A 17984-nucleotide genomic window follows, 5' to 3' on the forward strand; every position below is an offset into this window, starting at 1 on the left:
CTCTCTCTCTCTCTCTCTCTCTCTCTCTCTCTCTCGACGCCGTTGGGTTCTACGAGTAACTCCGTTTTACGACTGTTCATCTCTCCATCCCCCGCGGAGAGACGTCTCGTTACCGCACAATGAAGATCTGCGGAAGAGTTATTTCTATACGCGGGCATTCACGTTGTACAGCTTGTTCCCAAGCGTGTGCATTAATGTCGCAACAATACGGATCGTCGATCGTATCGCGGGAGGCATTAGCCAGTTAGTTGTCAGAGTCGTATCCGGGTTGTCGATATGTATAATAGCTGATTTTTCAACGACAATCTTGTGTGATCGCACAATAAAATTGACGTGTACGCAGCGTGGAGGGAGATCCAGGGGAAATATAACGTGAAATCGACGTAAAAAGTATCAGACACGATTCCTGACATATCGCTCGGAATGCAGGTTATCTCGATGAGCTCGAGGAACTTGAAATCGCAAGGTCGTCTCTTTGCCAACGAATCCATCGTCTTAAGACTCGTCTCCACTGAAACAATACCGACCTTCTTCTACTTGTGTAAAAAAGGAAGAAACCAGTATGATGATTCGGCACGATTGGTTTTAATAGGAACGAACCTTTACAGGGCGAACATTTGCGAAGTTTGAAAATGGCACGTAAAAGAAGACATTGTTGACAGGCGCTCGGATGAGTTTAATGCCTGAATCTCGTCGGGCTTTCTTGGAGAAGGGAAATCGTATCATAAATCACGTCCCGGTATAGCGCGCGTACTGGACCCTTCTGCGTATACATGGACCTCGTTACTTTACAGCTGGTATGGACCAGCATCATCTCCAAGCATTCGCAACGCATTCAGCGAGGCTGCATCGCACCGCCCTCGCAACCCGATCTCCTCGCGAACTTTTTCGAAGGGTCTTAGTCTAAGCTCTCTTCTTGAACAAGGAGACGATAACAATCAGCCTCGGGGAGTCCGCCCCTTCTATTTTATGCGCAGACTGCGCGGACGTGATTTTTCGAGAGAACTTCGAAGGAGGTTCTCTCGACAGCGTTTACTGCAAAAATGAATATGATAAACGGGCTAACAGATATTTTCTAGTTTAAATACCGTGTCGTTATTTCTTTAATAACTTCTCTCTTTCGCGTTATAATAAGTGGGAGTAAATGAAACAATAAATTGAGATAACAGTGAGGAGATTAGATAAATGATTCGAGTGAAGCGCGATAAACGGAGCGCAATAATCTTCACAAGTTCGAACTACATATTTTAAATTAAGGCAAATTAAAATATGAATTTTCTTTACTGCAATAAATTGTTTTAACGTTTCAAATGTAAAATTTTTTATTTGCAAGCTTCAATAATGCTAGCTAAAACTAAAAGTGACTCACTGTGTCTGATACTGACTGGTCAAAGTATAGAGAACCGGTTTTTGAATAATTCATAGTAATGTTTGCGATATAGTTTGTGATTTGCGATCAGGGTGAGCGTCCTTATTTTCGGGATAATTAATTATAATCTTAAGGTTTTTGACAGATTAGTTTTTCATATTCTCTATTTCGATATTTCCATTATTTCCTTTTTTTTTTTCGTTCATTTTTCTTTTTTTCTTTTTCTTTCACTCTTTTTGGATTTAATTCTGGTATTTAAATTCTCGAGATAGGGGAGCTCACCATGATAGGATAATTTTTTATTTTCACAGTTTATTTATGTTAGTTTATGTTGTCTCTGAGGAGGGCTCGAAAAAGTGAGCCGAAACATGTAGGCGCGTTTTAGTGAATAAAGAAGTTTCACACTTATCATAGATATATTATTTGCGCGACGTCCTACCGCCCGTATCCTTTCCAGTTCAATAAATTGTTTTATTAAATTGCATTACTTATGTTATTATAAAGATGTAGTTTTCTTAAATGGACCGTTAAAAAATTCACCATTCGTTATAGCGGACCGTTTCCCTTTCATCTCTCGCCGAAAAAAACGGTAACGAGCAGAGCGTCCGTGAGCCGCGGTAATCTGGACATTGTTTAGATTTAATTGGACCAGAAACGATCTCGGGAACTTCCTCGTTTTCGCGTCGCTGCGAAAACGATAACGAGTGGAGCTAGGCGAGTGCTCGCGACGTTTCGAGTTTTAATCCGGTTAATTCCCCAAAGAGGAAAGTTTCATTAAGTCCGCAAAATGGTTTAGTGTGTATAATTTTGCAGAAACTTTCGGTCCCTCTCGATGATTCCCTTTTAGACTGTACCACTCGACATTCTATCGAAAACCCGAAAGTTGCCAGTTACCCTTCATCTGTTCTCAAGGGCTGCTCGAGGAAAAAGTGCGGGGATACAAATATTGCAAGGTCGCATAATTTCGTAGATATTCAGGCCCCCTGCTGGGGTTCGTCGCTTAACCCAGTTACGCCGGCTGCAATCTCGTCTCGGGAGTCGAATCGAGTTAGCCTGAAAACCGATACGTTTTTCCCGAGCGAGCGAAGAAAAGACCGAACTTTCCCCGGGCTTTTCTTCCGCGCCTCGCCGACGCGACGTCGATTATTATTGATTGTCATTCGGCCGCTTTCTTTCGCCGTCTCACACCCCGCTATCGGATCGCGTCCGACGATGATGGAGTTAAGCAAGCGAGCCCTGAGAGAACGTATCTCTCGATACACACGTTTACTTGCACTTGTTTATCGAATTTCTCGATTAGAAAATGACGCTCCGCGACCGCGCTTTCTCTCTTTATCACACACACACACACACACACGCGCGCGCGCGCGCGCGCGTACATGCCATCAATCTTAATTAAAGATGATAAACGATATCGTTCTTCTTTCGATTTATTACAACGCTTCGATAAAGCGTTATAAATATATTCCGTTTTGCCGCAGAGCGGATTTGATAAGGGAGGCTCGTCCTCATTGCCGAGACTGCTCGCATTTCTGCTCCTAATCCGGAACGCAACCCGAGAATTTCGTTTTACCTTTATGGAAACTTGCTTGTAGGCATAATATAGCCGGGTGTAAATGCATCATATGCACACCAACGTGGAGTCGACAGGGAGACTGTCTCCTCTCTGCTTCGTCGCATTCACATTTTGTCCTTAATCCTATGCGCTGAATGTCCCTTTATCGTACTCCGAGGGAATTATTTCAGGCTTCCTTTAAATTTTCGGGCTTGTAGACCAATATATATGTAGATCAAGCATTTCCATGTTTTTTAATAGTGGGAGATGAAACTGGAAATTGACAGTTTAAGTGACCGTTGAAGATCCGTGTTATCTCATTCTGTTATCTCACAACTATCAACAGTTTTCTCTCAAGATAGAAAGAGGATCCACTCTGTTAACCCTTCGTTGACACACCTCTTTTTTTAGGTATGCTTTTTGACACACTGAACGGCTCACACTCAGAGCAACATTTAAACAACTGATATTCTCATTTAAAAAATCCAATCAATATGAAAAAAATTGTGGGTCAATTTCAAGGTCTGTAGAATACATTCAAATATAGTTTTTGATTGAAATTTTATCACAGAAATTTTTGTGAAAAAAATTCTTGAGTTCAATGGAAAAGAAAAAACGAGTAATCTTCCAAAATCTTTGAAAAAAATTGTAACTTTTAAAAACTCAATGTGTTAAAAGTTAAAAATTTACAGTGAAAAAAAATTGGTTTGTAAATTGATTTTGGATAAAGGATATTTATTTTGCATATCGAATGTAGGCTATTTTGGGAATTAAAAAAAAACAGAGATTTTTTTTTTATAAACACTATCTTTATTCTACAAAATAAAAGAAAATTGAGTTTCAGAGAGTTAAAATAATTTTATAGATGGTTCACACCTAGTATGTCAACGAAGGGTTAAACTGCCATCTTCCGGCTTCAAGTTACAGACAGAATGCTTGGTCGATTTATGTATAGTCGTAGACGAATTCGAATACCCTTCGCCGAAGTAAACCACGTTAATAAATTTAAACGCTGTCAACAAATCAATGAGATTATTGCTCTTTCGTCTTCTTCGATTATATCCGCAGGATATTCCGATACCTCTTCCATTGCAGGAACTCTCTTCTCTGTTACATTATTCCTCTCTGGCCGGCAGCCAACCGCTCCCGGTGATATTTTACAAACGGGTGTATGCCCGGGCGTACACAATCCACGAGTGAAATTATGACGCTAATTAAACGGGTCGGTTTACGACGCGATGACTCGAGCCAAGTATTTTCTTCCGTGCATTATCCGTGCCTCGAGAAAGATCAGTCAGCGCGCGTTTTCCGGGGTACGTTTTTAACGATCGCTAACGTCAACTCGATGAGTTCCTCTTTCGTTCCTTAATAACAATGATAAGAAGCGTGCCATTCTTCTACGTGGGTTTCGCGTCCCGCCACGACCACTCTGTCACACGAGCGAATTTTTCTCTTTACTCTCTCTCTCTCTCTCTCTGTCTCTCTCTCGTTCTGGACGTTGATAAATAAGTTTTGAAAAACAAACTTTTGTTCTCCTCTCCATGAACGAGAAAAGTCTTCGATCTTGCTCGAGGTGCGATACAACATCCCACGCTGCTTCCGCTCGCGCTTCTTTTTGGTGGCTGATTCTTTCATCGTCGCTTTTATACTTACGAAGATTTATCTGAAGACGTTTATCTATCATGACTTCATCTGTCCAGGTTTCATAATCTACTCTGAGAGAAAAGTGTTTGGTATTTGTCACTACAATTACATGATAAAATAATTACTCGAAGCTCTATTTTTATGGTTACTGTTAATAAATTTAGCTATCTTATTTTTATCGTTACTGTTACATTGTTAGTAATGATAATTGCTATTTATATAGTTCTACATACCAAAAATATATATAGTTGGCATTGAAAATTATTATAAATAGTCATTACACGGAGGGAATTTTCTTTTAAAATTTTCCCTAAAAATATAGTAATGTGTATAACACATTTTACCATATATTTTAGTGAAATTGATCAAACTTATTTTATTGTAGTATTATTAATGAATGAGAGATTTATATTAAAATTCTTCGAAATACAATGTTGTTCCACGACTGTTATATTTTTAGGGTAAATTCTGAAGAAAAAATTTTCTCCATGTATATAATCACTTTCTAGTGCGAAGTATGTATATAAATTATATATATATATATAAAATTATTATTATTATTACTAATATTATAGCAGTAATAATTATGAAAAGGGAGCTCTTAATTATTTTACCATACAATTATATACAAATATCGGACACTTCTCTCAGTAATATAATTTTAAACACTTCAATTACGTCTCGTATCTATACGTATTTAGTCTTTGTGGTATACTTGGCTATATTTGATTTATAACGCTTTTTTGAGCGCGTTGATTACAAACTTGCAGAATATTGTGTGACTGCGATCTCGGCAAGTGAATCGATATCACGGTTACGTGAGCGACGACACGAGTCGGTTACGTAGGAGGCACGTAATCTTGAACTTTAGCGTACTGACGTTACATTTTATGAGACACGAAGTCCTATAGTTCCAGTACCATCTTTAGAATATGGTAATATGCATAAATGGATTGTCCCACAAACTTGTACGGGTTAAGTTTACTGCAACGACGACTGATTCGAGACCGTACTCTGTTATCAACGTCATCACCGTCCTTTAATGAACAGTCGCACTTCCTATTGTAACACGATTAAATATAACTACCAGCAATCTAAAAAGGTATCAAAAGAATTCATAAGATTACTTTAATGAAGAGAATTAAAAGGGATCTTCTTTATTCTTTTAGTTCCTTTATAGACTAAGAATAATTTATCTCGAACAAGTTACAATTATTCGTGTATATGATTATAGAGAAGTAAGACAATGAATCCTCATAGCTTTCCCTTGAAATGTCCCTTAATTAATCGGAAAGAAAGAGAATACCTTCGCTTGCGTCGCATATCCAACGTTTCTTGAAATTATTCTAAGCGCCAGTAAGTCTCTCGCGTGAGATGCGGAAGAGAAAGAGGGAAAGAGCTGTCTGCGGATACAACAGGGCGTTTAAGAGCACTTTGCCACTTCACACTCCAAGTAAGATGCATCACTGCTCCACGAAAGTATAAGCCGGTCTGATAATACGCATCCGCATTTTCGCGCCTGCACACGCGTCCGCGTAATGCAACGGACGCGCTAACCGCATCGAGTGCGCGTTATCGAAAAAGAGAAGAAGCAAGGAGGAAAATGGGATGTGTTTTAAAGAGAGAGATATGTTTTAGCGCAGAAACACGCTGAAGAAATGAATTTTCTCCCCTTCCGCGATGGTGGAACCTAAGGAGGGAAGATTCATTCCTTCTTTCTTTCCTCTTCGCTTTTTTGCTTGCATTTCTGCAATAAGCCTTTCTTCCTTTTGCTCCTTTGCGCCCTTCCCTCTCTTTCGTCTCTCCCTCCTCTCTCTCTCTCTCTCTCTCTCTCTCTCTCTCTGCTCTAATGTGTGTTGGTGGGTCGATCGGTATCTAGGTCGCAGGTTTTGGCAGTGCGGCCCACACCCTCCCCGGCCTCCTTTCTGCACCATCACCATCCCCCCCCCTCTCCCCCTTCATCGAGACGCAACTCGTTCCGTATCCACCACGGATTTACGCAAATTTCAATCCTCGATACGCACATTCTCTTCTGCACCATTAGATATTTTTCTATTACGTCGTAAGATAGCTCTTTATAAAGTTATTAGCTCATTATATAAAAATCGCATCATTACTTTAATAACATTTTTAACGAAGTTTAAACGGACGTCATTTTCTGAAAAAAATTGCCCAGAAGATTATTTTGTATCGGATAATAATACGTTTTATGTTGCGGCGAGATTACGGCGGGAATATTAAATATTCTTTTCATCGGCCCGATCGATCGTTGCGGCGCGATCGGTCTAATAGCTATTAATGCCGCGTAAATACGGCGTAACGCGTTGTTGACCCAAACAAAATTTTCCGTATTATCGGACCATTGCATTAATCTCGAACCCTATTAAATCCTGCGCTTTCGTCAAGAATTCGTTACGATAACGGGATTGGCACTGGTTGTTGTCAATATTCGTGTGTTAAAGCATGTTCGATATGCTGCTTCGATCAAAACGCACGATGGCTGAATAATTTTTCTGTAGAAAAAAAATTGAAGTTTTCAACAGTCGCCGTTTCCAGCAATTAGAACGGTGGAAGTAATACAATATGGTATTTTGGTCAAAATATTTAATGCAAATTCCTTCTTTAAATCTGAATCAGTGGATAATCATTGATACCAGTCCCAAGTATGTTAATGGGTAATCAGTGAATTCACAGTGAAATTCAACTAAAGAATTAATGAAACGTAGAATTCCTAATCTTGCTTTAATATATATATATATATATATATTCTATGGTATTGGAATTGATGTACAAATATCCGTATTTTAATTATAGAATTTCAAATTTCTTTCTTTTTCAACAGAATTTCCCGATGGTATACTTGGGACTGAGATATCAGTGAATATTCACTGATTCAGATTTACAGAGAGCTCTATAGAGAACGTACCGCGCGTAAGACAATTCGGGACAATTTCGGGAACTCGATATCCTTAGTGCGCTTTGAATTGTGACGGGCTATTAAATATCACCAATCTCCCTTCCAATTGCTGCAACGCTATCAGTCTAATAGCCATTAACGGCTGTATAAAGGTAAAACCCGTTGTTGACCCACATGTCAAATTCCCGTGCGTGTTAGCTGAACATTTCATTAGCTAGCGTACTGCATCCCGAGTTCTGTGGCGTGTAGTATTTATTACAATAACACCGTAGACACCGCCGTGACACGTTGACGGTAACGACGAAAGTTCGCACACGGCAAGACTAATGTCGTTAGATCACTCGCCATCGGAAGTCCCTATACATATAATTCGCCTCTCGTAAATTCACGCGGAGTTCTGACCGAGTTCCTCGCGAATCCCTCGACCGGCTACGTATCACGTAGCGATATTGATAATTCAGCCCTCTATTGTGGCGGCACTTAATCCCGTTAGAACTCAATCAATCGACCATAATACCCTTCGAGGATAGCGATCGCCTCTCGTCTCAGATTCTATCGATCCACGGTCATTTGATCGCAGATCGCTCACGCGTCTTAACGTGTATTCCGAAGGAATCGGCTACAACATATTTTAAATATAACGTATGTTGTGTGTGGTTTCGTTATTTTAATCCTGACTATTTTTCTTATCGCTTTTTATCTTTAGCTTCGTAATTTTAACCGTTCGAAAATAGCATCAAGTTTGTACTGTGTGAACTCGACAAAAGAAAAAAAAAAAAAAAAAAGCTGGATATATCCATGGAATGGAAACGTGAAAATATTGTTTCCTGAAAAATTTATATCTTGTAGGAAATCCACGTGAAGCGCATTTGATTGTTTGCGAAGCTTGTTAAAAGCTCGCGAAGCGAACGTTTCCATCGTAAGCGGACGATGGCACACGCGGGGGCGTGCGCAAAGGAAAATGGGTTAATGCGGATCTACGTGCGCGCAAACGTGAATCAATTTGCGAATCTATATTTGCGCCGCCGTCCCGCGCTGTGCCATTTCGAGAGACGTTACTGACGTCGTGTCTCGCCGTGTCGTTGGAGAAGTATCGCGAAGGCAGCGTGCCGATCGCCATGAGCGTCAATCAGCTTACGAAGATCGAGAGGGCTAAAAAAAGCAGAAGGCCGAGAGTGGGCTTTCGCAAGCTTACACGAGTGCAACAAACGACGACGATGGACGCCCGAGACAGTCGCAATCTTGCCCGCGTAAATTTGACATCTTAATGCCCATTTCCACCGATGTAGATTAACTTTAATCTCGGTTCAACTTGTTTTTCGTCTTTTTCGGATTCTCCGAACTAGAAAAAGGACAAAGAGTGAGTCGAAACGAGATTAGTCGGGATTGTCATAAAAATGGAAATCAAGGAGATCAGGGAAATGTCAGAGAAATTGAAAACCGTCAAGGAAATCAAAGGAAAGTCAGGAATTTTGCAAAATTTTCTGGAAATTAGAAATTCTCGATTTTAAAGAAATTTCATACGCGTACATCACCTACGTAATTTTGAAATATTAACTCAACAATTAAATGCAAGCAGTATTAGCAGTATTAACATTAATAGTAATTTATGTTGCTATTTTAATTGATGTTTCAACAAACTATATTTAACGGTTTCCAAATCAAAAATACAAAAAATTTCAAATTATTATTGAAACTCAGGAAAAATCATACAATTTTATCTGTAAAAATTATGGAATTTTAGAGGAATTTGACCAAAATTAATTTACATTGTTAACCTACATTAATGAAAACTGGCATAAATGATGCACTTTCCTTATGTTAGAATATTTATATGTCACGATTATTCACAACGAAATGGGAATTTCGTATAGAAAGGAAAGAAAATGAATGTGAGATATATTGTATCTCAAAGACCTGTATCTCTTTACATGTGACTTTATATCCAAAACCTGTCGAATGCTAATCTTCGGTTGCCTATCTTCCTCTACTATCGTGAGATGAGCGCGTAGAATCCTGAGAAATATTAGCATAAACATGATATTTCAGTTCTAATGATTATTAGAGTCGTTTCTGATGCTTAGCGCGCACCCTCGTCTACGAATAGGAGATGATTCAGCTGCCTTTAGAGCGTCTCGGCCGACAGAGCAAAAGAACAATGCAGCACGATCGGCGCAGAGGATTGTCGCGCGTGTGCAACACGCAAAGCAGGTTTGCACGCGTGTTTAACGAGCGTCTGCATCGCACGTGATGCCCGAGCTGCTGTCTATGAATAAACGTGCGCGAACCTGCAGATCATTCAACACCGATCACCTGGATTTCACGAACGTGGAATGCGAAATATCGATACGGTCAACAATTCGCACGAGATCGACTGACGTGCGTTTAAGAAATGAAACACTTGACCATATTAGTCCTTGACCATATTAGTAATATTTTTACTAAGATTTAATATACTTCTGCAGGTATTAATATTTTATACAATCGATCGTTTTCTTAATTTGGCGAAACGATCATTTTTTAATCGGTCATAATTTAAAACTTCTTGCTATCCCGCGTGCTAAGAAACTTAATATATCTCCGTAGGAATTAATACTTCAATTGATCGTCCGCAGCTTCAGATATCTTAATTCGGCGAATTGATTAATTTTTAGTCCCTTATGACTGAAAACTTCTCGATAGCCTAGCTTGATAGATATGTTAAGAATTAATATACCTCCATAGGAATTAATACTTCAATCGCTTGCGTCTGCAGTTTCAGAATCTTCATCTTAATTCGGTGGTATGATTAATTCTTAATCGCTTGTAACGTGAAACTTCTTGGGGTTCCTGCCAAAGAATATTACCGTCCAATGTCTCTATGATTTGAAGCGGCGATTTAAATGCGGGGCTTTTAAACAATCTGTACATGTATATGAATACTTAAGTAAGTAAGTATCCTATGTAATAATTTTTCCCGACAAAGAGTCTTTGATGTCCGATACCTTTGTTCGTTGTTAACTGCTAAGTATTCTTGCCAGCTAACAATAACGACTTTGATGTCCTCCCTGCAGAATTCGCGGAACATCGTGCGTCTTAAAAGAGTTTGAACCTATTTACCACTGTTGTTCGTCTCTAGTAGACGGTCTGTTAATGGAAAAACCTATTTTAAACAGAGACAGAATACACAAACGACAGAAATTTCTTCCGCTCCGATATTTCCCACTCGAATTCTTCTCGCTCAGTTGAGTCTGTCATTTAAATTACTTCTCAGTTATTTGCTCTTTAGCTATTTTTAATATCAATTCTTTCCCCACGTTGCAATTAATCATTTCTGTCGAAACGAAGAGAAGATAACTTTATAAGAAAACTGTTTAGCTGATCTTTTCTTCCGTTCAGAAAACATTTTCTAAAATAATCAATCGTAATAATAACTTAATCGCAATTTTTACCAATCAAATTTTTAGCGAACATTAATTTTCCCGGTGCCATCGTTTCTTCTCATTACGATGATAATTATCTCGATTAGAGATCCTCAAATGAGAAATTGAAACACCATGCTTGATTCGCCATATTTTTCAGGACCTGCTTGAGACGGAATGAGATCGATTGTACATAAGATAGAATAATATCCACGCATCACATTTTCTCTTATGCATCTATCTCGTTCTATCTTAAGGAAATTTTGAAAAGTACGGTGAATTAATCAGAAGTTACCTGAATAGTGTCCAATCTTTTAAGGATCTTTAGCTTCGACCTTTTATATCCGCGGCTTCCTTAACGTTCCTACGAACGAAATAGACACGAAGATCCGTAAATTTCGACCGGTATCGATGCCTATCTCTCAGGAAAAAAATTTGACACGGTCCACTTTAATTTTACGAACTCTGCGCGATGGCTTAGTGGGGGGTACAAGAGACGTATATCGATAATTTATTCCTTCGGCTGCAGTAGCGATTTTTCTAACGTGTCAGCGACACTTTTACCGTTATATTTTATATGTCCGCCCGCATGCACGACCGCGTCGTTGCAGCTGCTCTTGATGCGCGCTACGTCTCCTCGTCAAACACGGGAAGGTAATAATAATAATATACGTCGTGTTGGCGCGCGAGAATCGATATACAAGATGCATACATACATAAATAATCTCTCTCTCTCTCTCTCTCCGTTCGGCCGCGAACGTGGCCGACTCGGCACATGAGCGATACTTCCGATGTCGCGTCGAGAAAAAAAAATCAAACGCCATCGTTCGCCTGCGCGGCGTGACGAACGTACATTGGTTACGCAAAATGTACGTAGATCATATATTAATGATATTACATAATGATATGGAGGTACAACTTGATGGTATATTTTGTAGAAATTCAGAGGGAAAAATTCGCACGCAAAGGGAATGAGGAAGAAGCTACTTGAATTATTTCATAATTATCCGAGCGCACACATGGGAGAGACGTACGTTTTCCGTCCGTTTAGTCATATTACGACGAGGATAAAGGGGATTTTAAAACGGATAGCTTTAATTTCTCGGACGCAGTTGCGCCACGGGAGATGTACAGGAAGGATAGGAGACAGGAGCGGTCGATATCCAGCGGCAAGGCTGTCGCTTGGCCTGCGAGAGGTCCACGCTTATCTATTATGTTCTGGATACGGCCATTGCGAACAATAACCCACCGTACTGCGGTGAGATTCGAATTTGTCGTCCAAGTGCGCCGCATTGTAGCACTGGCGCGAAACAGCCAGTGTAATCTCGGCATACTTTATTAACTGGGCCAACGTAATTTGCGCAACAGCGAAAGAGAAGCAGAGTTTCTTACTCCGAAAATAGTTTTAATGTATCGCTATTCGTAATTACAATGCTGCGAAAAATGTTCCGATTGTATCAACGAGAGAGATGCGAACAAAATGCATTCTGATTACATTCCGAGCAGAACTCTAGTTATTGTAATTGAAGTTCTGGCTATCTCTCGACTAGAATGTTTGATGGGTTTAATTATATAACTCATTTTACACAATATGCGGTTACCTAAAAATTATAAAGGTTATCATGAAATGGATAAAGTGTAGTTCGTACTTGATTTCCGCACTGAAGAGGACTCAAATTTACAGTTGAAACGTTTTTAATTAACTTTGTTGGTAAGTAGTGTAAGTACATTCCAATTGTTTGCGAATTATATTTTATCGCCTTATATATTATTAATGCATTAACAACCGCGGAGGCTTAATTATACAATTTACTTTTATATATTTCATTTATTCTTAGAGCCACAAAATTATGTTTATTTTAATTTGAATGAATTTTAATTAATTTCTCGGTAATCTTTAATCTTTGGACAACTATACTTATATTGTGAAAACGGGCTGTATAATTAAATCTACCAAACATTCTAGTCGAGAGACAATCAGACATTTAAACAAGAGCTAGAGTTATGAAATTGAATCATACGTTATGAAAATAGATCTAAATGTTCAATTTGTACCTTTATAGATTTTTTCGAGCGACTGCATCCATAAATATAATATTTTTATAACTAAAAAAATCTGTTTTTGGGAGGAAAATGATTGAGGTTACTTGAATTTGCATCTTGCGGTTAAATTTCACTTTAATATTTGTCTCGCATCTTTGACGTGCGCGAGATCAACACGATGTATCCACTAACCGACTTTGTTTGAAGTTTACAGCGACGAGTGCTCTTCTTCAGCGACGCTCTCGCGACTAAAAACTTTTCCTCGCCTTAGAATGAATACAACGATGCGAATCGGGGCGTGTCTCGCTAGTGCGAAAAAAACCGGCTTATCTTCTGAGTAAACGTTTGAATTTGAAAATTTTTTGTTATAGTATTGGAGATATGACGCTAAGTAATTTAATTAAGTTCAGCATTAATTAGTAAGCATATGATTACTGCCGGATGGATGCGACTATTTTTTGGATTCTTCTTATATTACTTTATTTTTAGTTCGCCAAGTACTTAGACACTGTTATTAAACACTTATTATATATCTGAATTGTTTAGACCGTTGCTATAGTGCGCTTGTAAACTGGGTATAAGAATTTCGTAAAGGCTGGATGAGTTTGTTCCGATAACCTCCCCTCATTATATATTTCTCGTAAAAAGAAACCACTCGTTATTCGCATTTCCGACAGTTTTAACTTAAGCGCCGGATAGAACATGTCACTATTTTAGTATCCCACATAAAAGTCATATCTCATCGTTACGACGTTTTATATCCTCTCCCATTTCTCCTGAAAAACAGATCCAAATTACTTACGTAATATCTGTGATTCAGTGACATCTCTTCTTCGTATCTTCGTCAGGGAACTATCCTCGCCTAGGAATTAGCGTGTCACGGAGAGATCTTCACAGAGTCGCGATTGGTGGGACTGCTCGCGATTTCCATACCTCTCCTCTTCGTTCGCTAGCTAGTCGATATTCGAAGTGTCCCAGGTGTTCTCGAAGTGCTCTGTCTTCGCAGAAAGGTACACGGAGCGAAGTTTCTCGGGAAACGAGCGTTTCCTCCACGCGGGAACAACAGAGGATATTTCGCGCCCGCAATCGATACGTCGCTGTCTCCTTCCCACATGAGCAGTGTTATCCTTTCCTTGGGGGCGCGATATCAGTCTTACATATTTATTGTCTGGATTCCACACTTATCTCTAGCGTCGTCATTATTGTCGTTTTTGCTTGCGATTGTTTCCCATACATCTGGGTCATACGTCGTCGTCGTCGTCGTCGTCGTCGTCGAGCTATCTCGTTTCTTCTCGGTTCTCTCGTATCTACGTGGCACAGATTTTATTTCGTCGTCCGAAAGGCTGTCCTGCGAAAAGGACCCCAGAGTGTTGAAGAACATTGCGCTTTAAACATCTCGAAGTCGGCACGGAATCGCGCGACCGCATTTTTTCGTTTCTAGTCTATGCAGCAGCGAATCGTTTTAACTGCAAAAGCCACGCTTTTATTTAATATTTACTGTTCCTCCAAGTCGAGTTAAATTCACGAGATGCTTGGTGATTCGCTCGCGCTGGAAAATATTACAAATAATAAAAATTTTAATGCGGACTCGGAGGCAGAAATGTTACGTATACATTTTGAAGTGAAAGGAATATCTCTCCCTCTCTCTCTCGCGCGCGCGCGCGAATAAAACATATTAAATTATATACGACGATAGAGACAGAAAAATTATATTCGATGCTTATACTTTGACAATATAGTTTTATTTAAAACTTCTCTTATAAAAAATTTCCGTAAAAATAAACTTGTAATTTTATTTCAATCGCAACGCCAGTTGTCATTATTTTCATAATTATTGGCGTTTGAAATAGTTACAATAAGTTTACGATATCAAACAAATGTAGATATGTGTCTTTGTTAATAAAAAGAGTTGCAAGCAATGGAAAAGGCAATGCAAAAAAAACTTGAAAAAAAAAAAAACTGAATACATTACAAAGATATCGTTTAAAGATTATTTATCAATTTATTTTGTTATACATTTTTTTTTTTTTATGAAATAAACGAAAACATAAAAGACAAGAAATTTCTCACATATATTTTAAGATATATGTTTCGATTGTATCGTTGTCAAAAGCACTTCTACGCGAACACGGTTCGCATTTCTAACATCTTTTCTCGGTCGTCCACGACCCGTGTCTTATCGTATCGGGTCGGCTAATAGTGCACAAGTATAAATATAGTGTGCATGCAAAACGTCACTGGTCGGGGCTTTTAACTCCGCCTGTAAAAGCGTCGCAGTCCATTAGCAGTGGCCGTCGACGATGCGACGTCACTTCGCGCGACGCGATGCAAAAATCCAACGCGCTTCTCCGCGCCCGCGGTCGAGGAATGCACGGTCCGGCTGTTATTATCCGTGCTGTCCGTAACGAAACGGAAATAAAATCGGACGCGACACGGAGAGTATGCCTTATGGCCCGTTCCAGGCGTTTTAAAAAAATACAGCGCCCGTCGGCATGCAAAGCGTGACACGATTCCTCGAAATACTCCGCCGGCGTGATCACGCGCTTTTTATCAGCTGGTCCATTTTACATAACGGAAAGCTATCTTTGATGGCAGAAAATGAGGTTTGTTCGACATAACAATTTCTTGTTCTTATCTCTTATTATTATTTTATTGTCGATACTATACGAATTTTTATACAAGAGACGAGTAATCGATATCGCACTTGGAAAAGTGTTTTTGTACTATGAACTAAAATTCTGCTGTAACAACAAAAATTTAGTTGGAATATGCCGAAATTTTTAATTAAAATGTATCGAATAAAATTGTAATTTTACGCGAACTAAATTGTTCAGTTGATATGAAGAAATATTTTTGTTATTTATAAAGGAAATGTATTTTTCATAGGCAATTATATTTTCTTATTACGTAAACAAGATGTTTCATCACTATTACAAATTGCCTCGACTGAAGTAAATAGTTTTGCTGAAAAGCACGCTAAATTTTTTTTCTACCGCGACTAAATTAAATCGCTGCTGAAGACTAATAGAAATGTTTATCCAATAATTTATCGGCAGGCTCGTGGTCTTGAGGGCAATCTTGTGAAATATTTTTCGCAATCCGGCACGATGGAATTCTGCCGGTTAGAGAGATCGGCGGCGTCAAAGATAGATACGCAACTCGCGTATCGTGCTGACTATTGTTCCTCTCGTTCCAAGACTAGAAGTGATGCTGCTGCCGTTGCCAATATCGGGACTGTCGACGCAATATCGGGTCACGAAGTCCAGCCTCATGTCCCTGGCAGCAGCCAGCCGATAACTCACGCGACGCACTGGCGACGACCATTAATTCGATTGAATTTACCCGTAATTACCGTCGGATTAACTGGCGATTTTGATTCACGGGGTCGCCGTTCCCGTACGCTAAAATAAAACGTTTGACAAAGGATTTCGTCGAACGATTTGTTTCCGCCTTTTGATCTTATCTCTTACTTTATCACGTTATTTTTTTATTTCTTACCCGTGTGAGATCATTCCCGTTTTATGCTTTTATTAAATGATTACATCACGATAGTGATAATTTTACTTAGTTTCAACCTTCCAGTATACAATGAAAAAAGCGAAATGGCAATAACGATTCATGAAACTGTATAATTTTGTTATGTACTTCACCGCGCATATGTAACGCGCGAAATTTTATTCGAACACGAGTGACTTGTCGAGGAAGAGTAAGATTTGTATTAAACAATTAAACGACTGAGGACGCATATAAGGCCGATTGCAGGTACGAACTTTGATCGATCATCTAATGATCGGTTCATTGGTCCCGTTTTTGGAATACGATTTAATCTTAAAACCGACAGTGTTGATAGCAAGAGTTGGCATGTCGAATTTTTTATAATTGCATTTTTTTCACACCGAATAAAAACTTGTCAATTTTAATAAATAATTTAATACCGCCAACTAAACATTTCCTTCTTATAGCAAACAAATTTCTACTCAGTAAAGAAAATGATTGTTAAATCAAACTAATAGTTCTTGTATACCAAATAAACACATCTTTATATTTAATCAATATATTAGGTGGCACTGTATTTAACTAAATATTTATTAAAATTCAAAAATTTTCACCTGCCCCCCTCGTATCGCACGCAACAGCGCCGAGTAACTCTCTTCATTAATCAGTATTTTACAGCCACGTAATATATGAATAATTATCTTTTAACGGTTTAAAGCTAAATACACGCTACCTTTCAATCGGTTATCAGCGATTCCATTTCATTTGTCCAGTATTGCAGACTTATGATGACGCATTGTTTATGCAGTATTTTTACAAAATTGGCTGCAAGTCGTACTTTTGCATCGGGGTACATTGTTCGCGTTGGGAGGAAATCGGCCGATTTTATCGCGAACGATTTATTTCCGATCTCCATAAAGCGTAATCGGTGCAGCGTGTCTATCTAACGCGACTGGCGATCGATCGAATTACGCAGAACACGTGACGCCGGCAGAAACGTTGTATTTTCCGCAATGCCCGCGGCGAAATTCCACCGGTCCACGTCGGTCGTTAATTTAAAAAACATACATCATCTCTCTTGCTCTCTTTCTCTCAACAACTGCTGATACGCAATCCTCGTTCAATCCACGTACGTTCCAACGTAACCATCATGTAATGCCTAAGTGCATAACCGTCATACATCTCCTAGGATTAAATTATTGTTTACGGTTATTGTGATCCACCGTCCAACTAAGGTTCAGTCCTGTATTAGATATTTATTCTCTCTCGACGATAAACGTCGCGAATTGCGGCCGCGATATGCCACGGTAGTTGGGGGGGGGGGGAGAAAAATGAGGGAGACGCGTAAGAAAGAGGGACGAACAGACGGACCGGAGTAATACTCGTACGTTCCGACTCGTTTGTAGGATTTGTGACGCTACTGAGAGGATATAAAAAGGAGGATGCAAAAGATAGAGAGAGGAAAGAAGCGGGGAGATATCTCTTATACTCTTCTCTTTACACTCTATGGCAGGTTTCTACAAAGCGTTTCTCTCTTTCTCTCCTCCTTCTCGCTCGCGG

The 17984-nt window shown here is 39.3% G+C and overlaps 2 protein-coding genes across 2 annotated transcripts in view; one reads left to right on the forward strand and one right to left on the reverse strand.

Moving 5' to 3' along the window:
- The window catches only part of LOC108749425 (very-long-chain enoyl-CoA reductase-like), a 101111-nt gene that overhangs the window by 55182 nt on the left and 27945 nt on the right, over positions 1-17984 (forward strand). The gene's annotated exons all lie outside the window — the stretch shown is intronic.
- LOC108749424 (facilitated trehalose transporter Tret1-2 homolog) overlaps positions 1-17984 on the reverse strand; it is a 73872-nt gene that overhangs the window by 48086 nt on the left and 7802 nt on the right. The window contains exon 2 of the mRNA XM_018488124.1: positions 13732-14272. Coding sequence (XP_018343626.1) covers positions 13732-13755 — 24 coding nt within the window. The 5' untranslated portion in view covers positions 13756-14272. The remainder of the gene's footprint in view (positions 1-13731; positions 14273-17984) is intronic.

The sequence above is a fragment of the Trachymyrmex septentrionalis genome, unplaced genomic scaffold (assembly GCF_001594115.1).
Source record: "Trachymyrmex septentrionalis isolate Tsep2-gDNA-1 unplaced genomic scaffold, Tsep1.0 scaffold29, whole genome shotgun sequence".
NCBI classification, from domain to species: Eukaryota; Metazoa; Arthropoda; class Insecta; order Hymenoptera; family Formicidae; genus Trachymyrmex; species Trachymyrmex septentrionalis.